This window comes from Triticum dicoccoides, chromosome 4B (genome assembly GCF_002162155.2).
Source record: "Triticum dicoccoides isolate Atlit2015 ecotype Zavitan chromosome 4B, WEW_v2.0, whole genome shotgun sequence".
NCBI classification, from domain to species: domain Eukaryota; kingdom Viridiplantae; phylum Streptophyta; class Magnoliopsida; order Poales; family Poaceae; genus Triticum; species Triticum dicoccoides.
In genome coordinates this window covers 32,464,633-32,474,579 of record NC_041387.1, presented here as the reverse complement: position 1 = coordinate 32,474,579, position 9,947 = coordinate 32,464,633, and the positions used below count along the sequence as shown (strand labels likewise).

Sequence of the window (9,947 nt, the reverse complement as noted above, 5' to 3'; positions counted from 1 at the left end):
GGGGCCGCCGCCGCCGTCGCCGGGGACGACGCGCCGCCGGCGGGGGAACGGAAGATGCTGACCAAGTTCGAGACCAAGAGCAACCGGGTCAAGGGCCTGAGCTTCCACCCGCGGCGGCCATGGATCCTCGCCAGCCTCCACAGCGGGGTGATCCAGATGTGGGACTACCGCATGGGCACCCTCCTCGACCGCTTCGACGAGCACGACGGCCCCGTCCGCGGCGTCCACTTCCACGCCACCCAGCCCCTCTTCGTCTCCGGAGGTACTGCCCTTGCCCCGCCCTGCTAGATCCCGCTCGGCTCGATCGGGTCGTCCGTGATTTGCCATTTGCGGATTGATACAGAGCTGCGCGCTACGGCCCCGAGCCTTACCTTGGATTGGGTGCTCTGCGCGCGAGTTCCGAGGCCGTTAGATGTCTGTGTGATCCGTCGGCGCTGCTGTTAGATCGCGCTTGATGTGTGCCGGTGGTTGTTAACGAATCCTAAGTTGGTAGGATGGGCTTGTCGGATCTAGTGCTCACTTTATGATCTTTGCTGTTTCTAGAATTGTTTACTTGGTGCCTCAGGTGCCATTTGGTTGTTATTAGTGACTGGTATCACCAAAGATTTTTAGCCAGTTGAAAATGAATGTAGAGTAGGTGGTAAAATAATCCAATGCATGCTCACTAGGATTGGCTGATGACACTGGGGTGCACTCTGCTTAGTCTGGTTCATGTTTTAGTTACTAGCTTAACAGTGAGTCACAGGTTGGAGCATGAAAAGGTTGAACTAAGTTTTTTTGGTTGTGATGCAATGCAGGTGATGATTATAAGATCAAGGTGTGGAATTACAAGACACACCGCTGCTTGTTTACGCTTACTGGGCATCTCGACTACATTCGTACTGTTCAATTCCACCATGAGTACCCATGGATCGTGAGTGCCAGTGATGACCAGACAATCCGGATCTGGAACTGGCAGTCACGTACTTGTGTGGCTGTGCTCACGGGGCATAATCACTATGTCATGTGCGCGTCCTTCCACCCCAAGGAGGACCTGGTTGTGTCAGCATCGCTAGATCAGACTGTCCGTGTTTGGGATATTGGTGCCCTGAGGAAGAAGACGGTGTCACCTGCAGATGACATCCTGCGTCTCACTCAGATGAACACTGATCTGTTTGGGGGCGTCGATGCGGTTGTGAAATATGTCTTGGAAGGCCATGACCGTGGTGTCAACTGGGCATCATTTCACCCTACACTGCCACTCATTGTTTCTGGGGCTGATGACCGGCAAGTGAAGCTGTGGAGAATGAATGGTAACAATGCAATCACTTCTTTAACTATTTATGTCTGGTTTATTTTATTTTGTTGTATCTAAACAATAATTACATATTTATGTATGCATCATTTCATTCTTTTGTATGGCAGTTTGAAACAATGCTTGTGAATTAGTCATTTTATTTTGAATCCTTTTGATTCTGTTTAAGTGATATTACTTGTACAGAACCTATTACTGTTTACTCCTCAGTCTATGTTAAGTAATATCAAGTAAATTATCAGTGGTCATCAAAACTAGCTGAACTTAAGAAACATGTTTCGTAATTATCAAATTACTTCTTTGTTAATTCTGAGTGATTACATGCATATAACCATTTAATATCCAGTAAAACACTCTGCATATTGGTAGGACTGAACAAATTATAAACAAATTGTGAAATTACTCTTGTTTGTTCAACATGAGAAATGTCAATTGAATGTCTAGTCTAGAACTAATTATTTTTTTGTTGAGTATTTGTTGGATTGAACAAACAATAAAACAATATTTGATATTTTTTGACAGATACCAAGGCTTGGGAAGTTGATACTTTGAGGGGGCACATGAATAATGTGTCGTGTGTGATGTTCCATGCGAAGCAAGACATCATTGTGTCCAACTCAGAGGACAAAAGCATTCGCATTTGGGATGCCACAAAGCGAACTGGTATTCAGACATTTAGGCGGGAACATGACCGTTTCTGGATCCTTGCTGCCCACCCTGAAATGAATCTTCTTGCTGCTGGTCATGACAGTGGCATGATTGTGTTTAAATTAGAGAGGGAACGCCCAGCTTTCAGCGTGAGTGCTGATACTGTGTTCTATGTGAAGGACAGATTCCTCCGGTTCTTTGAGTACTCCACCCAGAAGGAAGTTCAGGTGGCTCCAATAAGAAGACCAGGATCTGTCAGCTTGAACCAGTCACCCAGGACACTATCTTATAGTCCAACTGAAAATGCTGTGTTGATCTGCTCTGATGTGGACGGGGGCTCATATGATCTGTACATTGTTCCTAAAGATTCTGCTGGCAGGGCTGATTATTTGCAAGAGGCAAAGAAGGGAGCTGGTGGCTCGGCTGTTTTTGTGGCACGGAATAGGTTTGCTGTCCTTGAGAAGAGTAGCAATCAAGTTTTGGTGAAGAATCTTAAGAACGAAATTGTGAAGAAGAGTCCTCTTCCTATTGCGACTGATGCAATTTATTATGCTGGGACTGGTAATTTGTTGTGCAAAGCTGAAGATCGTGTGACCATCTTTGATCTACAACAAAGGCTAGTTCTTGGTGAACTCCAGTCAGCTGGTGTTAAATATGTAGTTTGGTCCAGTGACATGGAGTATGTTGCACTGCTGAGCAAGCATGCAGTAGTTATAGCTAGCAAGAAGCTTGTCCATCGCTCTACACTGCATGAAACTATTCGTGTGAAAAGTGGTGCCTGGGATGAGAACGGTGTTTTTATTTACTCTACTTTGAACCATATCAAATACTGTCTTCCCAATGGAGATAGTGGGATCATAAAGACCCTTGATGTCCCTGTTTACATAACAAGGGTTATTGGGAACAACATTTTCTATCTTGATCGTGATGGAAAGAACAAGCTGATAACAGTTGATGCTTCTGAATACATTTTCAAGCTCGCCCTTCTCCGGAAACGTTATGACCATGTTATGAGTATGATTAAGAGCTCACAGCTGTGTGGGCAGGCAGTGATTTCATATTTGCAACAGAAAGGGTTTCCAGAAGTTGCTCTCCACTTTGTGAAAGATGAAAAGACAAGATTCAATCTAGCTCTTGAAAGTGGTAACATCCAAATCGCAGTGGCTTCTGCAAAAGAGATTGATGACAAGGATCACTGGTACAGATTGGGAATTGAGGCCCTGAGGCAGGGGAATGTTGGTATTGTGGAATACGCATACCAGCGGACAAAGAATTTTGAGAGGCTGACATTTCTGTATCTTATTACTGGTTACATGGACAAGGTTGGCTTCATGTGCAAAATTGCCGGACAGAATAACAATTTGATGGGTCAGTTCCACAATGCATTGTATCTTGGCGATGCTAGGAAGCGAGCTGAGATCCTGGAGAATGCTGGACAGCTTCCTCTTGCCTACGTCACTGCTGCCACTCATGGTCTCACTGAAATTGCTGAAAGGCTTGCTGCTGAGTTGGGTGAGAATGTTCCTTCTCTACCTGAAGGAAAAACTCGCTCACTCTTGATTCCGCCCGCACCCCTCATATCCAGCGTTGATTGGCCATTGCTCCGGGTGATGCGTGGCATATTTGAGGGTGGACTGGATGCTACTGGGAGAGCAGAAGTTGAGGAAGATGATGAAGCTGCTGGTGCTGACTGGGGTGATGAGGACTTGGATATTGTGGATGCAAGTGATGCAGTGGCAAATGGGGGTGATGGTTTTGATCCCGAGGAAGGTGAAGCGAACGAGGAGGATGGTGAGGAAGGTGGTTGGGATCTTGAAGATCTGGAATTGCCTGAAGCTGAGACCCCAAAAGCTGCTGGAAATGCTCGCTCCACTGTGTTTGTTGCTCCTACACCAGGAATGCCTGTCAGCCAAATTTGGACTCAGAAATCTTCTCTTGCTGGGGAGCATGCAGCAGCAGGCAACTTCGACACTGCAATGAGGTTGCTCAGCCGCCAGTTGGGCATCAAGAACTTTGCTCCCCTGAAACCCATGTTTCTCGATCTTCATATGGGCAGTCATTCATATCTTCGCGCACTTGCAACTGCTCCCGTTATATCAATTGCTGTTGAGAAAGGTTGGAGTGAGTCCTCAAGTCCTAACGTGAGGGGCCCTCCTTCACTAGTTTTCACCTTCTCACAAATGGAAGACAGACTCAAGGCAGCCTACAAAGCCACAACCGAGGGGAAGTTCCCAGAAGCGCTGAGACAGTTCCTCAGCATCTTGCATACCATTCCCCTGATCGTGGTGGACTCGCGGAGAGAAGTTGATGAAGTGAAGGAGTTGATCGAGATAGTGAGGGAATATGTTCTTGGTCTAAGAATGGAACTCAAGAGGAAGGAATTGAAGGACAACGTCAACCGGCAACAGGAACTGGCGGCCTACTTCACCAACTGCAAGCTCCAGAGGGTTCACATGCGCCTTGTGCTCTCGAACGCCATGGCTCTATGCTACAAGCAGAAGAACTTTGCGACCGCAGAGCACTTTGCGAGGCTGCTCCTTGAGAACAGCCCTAACGAGGTCCAAGCGAAGAAGGCTCGGCAGGTGCAGCAGCAGTGCAACGGCAAGAAGGACAGCCATGAGCTCAACTATGACTGCAGAAATCCGTTCGTCATCTGTGGCTCGACGTATGTTCCCATCTACCGCGGCCAAAAGGACATCTCGTGCCCATACTGCGGATCCCGGTTTGTTCCTGCCATTGAAGGGCAGCTTTGTACCATATGCGAGCTGGCTGTGGTCTGCGCGGACGCCTCGGGCCTCCTGTGCTCCCCTACACAGACGAGATGAGCGGAAGAGGCTAGTCGTTAGAGCTCCCCTATATTCTTTCTAGTCTCGTAAAGTCTATCTTATACTTTACCAGGAGGTTTACTGATTGTGTAAGGAATAAGTATAATAGTACATGGTTTTTGTCGGAGTTTTTCTCATACTTTTTCTATCACTTTCCATACCCCGGTTTTTGTTTGCCTTGAGGATGCTGTTATATGCTTGAGACTTACATGCGAACTATGCCTACCCGTTGATGTATCATAGTTTCGCTCTGACTATGGCAAATCAAACGTTTTTTTGGCAATTTATATTTGTTGACCATGGCAAGTGTAGCTGGTAAGCATGACAAATCTGCTTTTTGCAAGAAAATTGCCTTGCCAGCTAAACTTTCAGCCTCGTGTCAACTAAATTTGACATCGAAAACGTTTGAATTGCCATGATTAAACCCCGAACGTTCCGGATTTATCATTTCTGAAAAGTTTAGGATATGTTTTCTTATCAATGAAAAATCATGGTGTTACCATTTTCCTGAGCAAAAAGTGATAGTGTCAACTGTCAAGTCTGTTAACTTACGCCGAAAAAAAAAATCTGTTAACTCACTGGCTTCAGTTTTTTTTTGAGACAACAGTTTTTTATTTTCTTTGAGAACATCATTCGCTTAGCTCTTGTTTACCGCAGGCCGATTAGCGTAAGATAGAGAGAAATGGGCTTTGTGTATACTAGCGGCCCATGAGAAGAGCGAAACGTGCACAGCTGGTTTTTGCACGTTTCTTTTGTCCCACATCGGTGGGCGAGGAGGCAGGAGAGGTGGAGATGGGTATAAGATGGCGTGACAGGGGAACTGTTAATCCCATCTTTGCGCTTGGGGCAATGACGCAGCTAGTGAGGTTATATTGAGGCGCGTCAATTGCTGGTTGAAAACTATTTCCAAACCCCTTCTTTGGCCCTTCGGGGCCATTGAGAATTTTTGGAAGGGCTCCCTTTCCTTTGGGTGAGGGTAAAGCCCTACAATTCGTAAAATATAAGCATTTACATTTTTTGCTAAATTATATGTTTGTACTCTTGATATGAAGTTTATCTTAATTACCATCAGAGTTATGAAATTGAGGAAATTTTTATTGGAAGCTGAGATTGAGGAATTTTTTATGTAAGTTGAGTGAAGACCACCATCCTATTAGCCTCCACTCGGCCGTTCCCTCTCCTCACATTCCTCGCAGTGCCCATGTCTGTCGCATAAAAGATGTTGGCTATTGGAAAGGCAATTTTCTAGGAATGCTCGGATTAACTGATTACATGCATTGGCAATGGCAGAACTGCCCCAAAGATTTGCATGGAATATACCAAGGTCGCACCAAAGAGGCCGCCATCATATTGACATCACATGACTATTTTGGCATGATTTCTTTGGAATGCCCGATTCTCACAACGACATGAGATACTATATTGCCGATGACATCTATCATTAGTGGGCGGCTTTTGTGAAGACCATACAACCACAAGCCGGCAAACAAAGACACTTTGCAACAATGCAGGGAGCAACTAGGAATGATGTGGAGAGGGCATTCGGAGTGCTTCAAACTCGTTGGGGAATTGTTCGTGGAGCTACAATGATGTGGGAATCCGAAAATTTGTGACAGCCGATGGCATGTGTGTTATTCTGGACAATATGATTGTCAAGGATGGGGATGATGGGGTAGCACAAACCAATGATTTTGAAGTGTCTGGAGAACAAGTCCAAATCCTGAAAGATCAAGATACAAATTAGCTTATGAACTTTCTGCGGATGCATCAGAATCTTCGAGATCATCAGGTGCACATGCAGCTACTCAGTGACGTTGGGGAGCATATGTGGGCCCACAATAAAAACCATAGAGCTACTGTTGAGTTGTGCACTTAATATCAATTATTGTTTAAGAACTATGTATTTTCGCTACCAACTCTTGTAATGTACTTGCGACATTGGCGTGTATGATGGATGTGCTTTGATTTGCATGTATTTGACAATTTGAGAGTCCGGATTGGAGGTGTGTGGCTGCCGGCTATATTTATACTTTTAGTTATAGATGAATTAGATATACTAGGACATATGCCCGTGCGTTGCAACGGAAGAAAAAATTTGACGTTGTGTGAGCAAAACTTCGCATTGTCCGCATAAAAAACTTGGTAGGTAGGTGCCCACTGTATTTTTTTTCCTCAAAACACTGACATTATCCATCCATCTATCTGAAAAGTGAAAACATGAAATACTTCCTCCGTTTCTAAATATAAACCTTCTTAGATATTTCAATATTGACTACATACAAATATATGAACAAACGAATATATATAGATATATTTTAGAGCGTAGATTCATTCATTTTACTTCGTATATAGTTCATATTTAAATTTTTAAGAAGACTTATATTTAAGAACAAGGGGGTATATGTTTTAAAAAGATATGAATGTGGTCATATTCTGCATGCAACGACCCAACCCCTGATGCCTATATGGAATTATGAATCATCACATGTAAAATAGAAGTTCAGAAAAATTTCTATGTATATTACACGATCCCGCAAAAAAAGAATCCACCATCTCACCACCATCACCAAAATCACCAAGGGGGAAGGAGTCCTCACAGACACCTACTCAGGCAAAAAAAAACGGAACAAAAAAAATCGCTCACTCTTCCCCTCGGCCACCCAGCCTGTGTGGACTCCAAATATGAAAATGGAGGGTGCCACAGGCATACACACACTCTTCATTTACTGCATGGCAACCGAGATCGACACACACAGGAAATTTGCACCGTCAGCTAACGGCTCTATAACATCCCTTCATCCTTGTATGATCCATCTCAATCTACCCATCTTCTCTAGTTCGCCTCCTCACTTGTGTCACACCTCTCATGCCCCCCGCCCGGAGCCTCCCAGCGATGCATCGTGATGGCTCATGCTGCCACCGCCGGCTCATGCCTCCCTTGACGTCATCCTCCTCCTTCAGTCAAGGGACTCGTCACACCAATATTGGAACTCATTTCCTGATTTCATCAAAAGGTTAGGTAAAACAAATATCTGCTAGGCGATCGACACAAGGAGGAAAGACCAAAAGGAAAAAATTGAAGTATTCAGTTCAACCATCAATTCGCAAAATAACTATGCCAGCAGTCCTCATGAATCAAGTTAGTACCTTGCATGAAGTCACTCTTCTTCGTCCAAAAAGTCATTGTCTTGACTGCTACTATCTGTGTTGGCCACAACATCGGTTTGAACCTACATACTTTCACGTGGTTAGCCACAAAATGAAACATATAACCACATTATGTAAATAGATAAGTGTGTGTCAAAACTGAAAAATCACCTACACCTAGTTGACCAAGAATTAATCCACAAGATACAATATATATGTAACTAATTTAGGTATAGTAGTAAATCAATCCCCTTTGATTCATTCTTTATTCGCTACTATGAAAGTACTGCAGATCCCTTGTAGACTACAAAACTTGTATTAGTAGTATACAACAGTAACATGTACACAGAAATTGACAACCTCCCAAGCCCTGAAGAGTCACTTCAGACCAACTTTTTCAAATAGCAATTTCTAGTATGCATTGAGTAGGATTATCTTAAGAAGTACTCCACCTCATGTCTTCTTCCTATAAGTCCCACAAAATGACAACAAACAGGTAGATTCTTTAAAAGAGAGGATCCATAGGGCCATTGAGTGCAGCTTCAGGTCAGTTTTGAAACTGAACGTGGTTTGAGCAAATTTATCATCTGTTTAAATCTGCTTTAGCTTATCATTTGTAACGAATATAGTTCACCAGAATTTAACACTACACGGGAACTAAACTGAGCGAGAGTTTTTGTATCTAAAGCGTACCTGATGCCATGAGCTCTCGATTGTACTGCATTAAATGTAGAGTCACAAATCTCAGGCATAAACTGGTTGATCTCTCATCAAGCAACAACTGATAAAACCAGTCTATTTGCAACTTGACAACATACAAGCAGAGTCACACAAACAGACTTCCGCTTGATATATATATATATCACCTCGTCTCCGGAATAATCTATCAACTTCTGTTTCACCTGGATCGGATTGGCTTCAATTCAGATCGCATTGTTCTGGATAATCCCCACGAAATCAAATGAACAGTGGACCCTCGCCTACTCTTCGGCCATCAACACGGACAGCTTGGAACATCATGTACACTTGTTTTAGGTGCAGATCCGACATCAGATACACTTGTTTTTTCATTCTGATTATCTAAATAGTGGTAAGAGTTGGATCTGAAAATTCCCAGTCTGTCATAGCATAACATCAAACAGGATGTGGGCGGAGTACTTTCGCCGATGCTAATCACCCCGAGGACAAGAGGAGGAGATGTGATATTCAGCCACAGCCACCCCGAGCCCCGTCAACAGGCGTACACCCCAGGCTCTGAGGCCGCCGCCCCGCGCCACATCAACATGGTCGGGAGGAGCAGGACCAGGACGTCCGCGCGTCCCCTTTGAGCCGGTGGCCAATCCGGCATAGCCTGTAGCCCCTGAACCGAAGCAGAGTGGCCGCACACGTGCCAATTCGTCATGGCCGCCGATGCCGCTCGCCGGACCCCAAAGGAGGAGGCGTGTGGGCGGACGGTCGGGCGAGACGTGGCCGCCCGCCTGTGTGTGAGACCTTGGTAATGATCAATCGAACCAGAGCTACGAATTTGGACGAAATTGTCTCGGATCAGGGGAGTTTTACTGGCAGATACCCCGAATTGGGGATGAGTCTGGGTACAAGTACGGACGAACCCTAAGTCTAGACTAGAGAGATGCGAATGAGATATCTAATTTTCTTCCCCTCCTCGCCGGTGCGACGGGCTTATATTACAAGTTTTTCACCAGAGTGTTACAGAGGGTTAAAACCCAAGAATGACAGCAGCTTGACGAGGAATAGTGGTAACTTGCTCTCCTGCGGATCTGGACCGTCCATGATGTCTTGAATCGTTACCGCGAGATCTGGACCGTCCTTCTTCTGAACTTGAGATCGCTGTCTTCTCTTCAGTGTGGCTCGCTCCTTCTTCAGTTCTGTAACTCCTGTCAGGCGGGGTCGTGGCCCTGACAATGCCGCCCTCTTGAGAATCGCCTTGTCCTCAAGGTGAAAAAGCCGATGACCTGGAAAATGGTTGTTAAGAAAAGTAGCATCTTCCCATGTAGCATCGTCTGGAGCTAAAC

The 9,947-nt window shown here is 45.0% G+C and overlaps 1 protein-coding gene, 1 long non-coding RNA gene and 1 other non-coding gene across 3 annotated transcripts; 2 read left to right on the top strand and 1 right to left on the bottom strand.

Moving 5' to 3' along the window:
* Nucleotides 1–6: 6 nt before the first annotated feature.
* Nucleotides 7–4,975, top strand: LOC119294813 (coatomer subunit alpha-3-like). Its single transcript, XM_037573085.1, has 3 exons — nt 7–262; nt 798–1,292; nt 1,817–4,975. Exons 1-3 carry the CDS (start codon nt 55–57, stop codon nt 4,765–4,767), a joined length of 3,654 nt encoding a protein of 1,217 aa, XP_037428982.1. The 5' UTR covers nt 7–54; the 3' UTR covers nt 4,768–4,975.
* Nucleotides 4,976–5,598: 623 nt separating this feature from the next.
* LOC119296625 lies at nt 5,599–5,751 on the top strand. The gene has a single exon (XR_005145347.1). It is a non-coding gene; the product is annotated as a U4 spliceosomal RNA (small nuclear RNA).
* A 1,489-nt stretch (nt 5,752–7,240) lies between these two features.
* LOC119293279 lies at nt 7,241–9,525 on the bottom strand. Its single transcript, XR_005143012.1, has 3 exons — nt 8,608–9,525; nt 7,915–7,997; nt 7,241–7,765 (listed from the first exon to the last, which is right to left on the bottom strand). It is a non-coding gene; the product is annotated as an uncharacterized LOC119293279 (long non-coding RNA).
* Nucleotides 9,526–9,947: the final 422 nt, after the last annotated feature.

Coding starts and splice junctions, on each gene's coding strand:
- LOC119294813 (XM_037573085.1), top strand. CDS start 55: ATGCTGACCAAGTTCGAGACCAAGAGCAACCGGGTCAAGGGCCTGAGC. Junction 263..797: donor GCCCCTCTTCGTCTCCGGAG/GTACTGCCCTTG, acceptor GATGCAATGCAG/GTGATGATTATAAGATCAAG. Junction 1,293..1,816: donor GAAGCTGTGGAGAATGAATG/GTAACAATGCAA, acceptor ATTTTTTGACAG/ATACCAAGGCTTGGGAAGTT.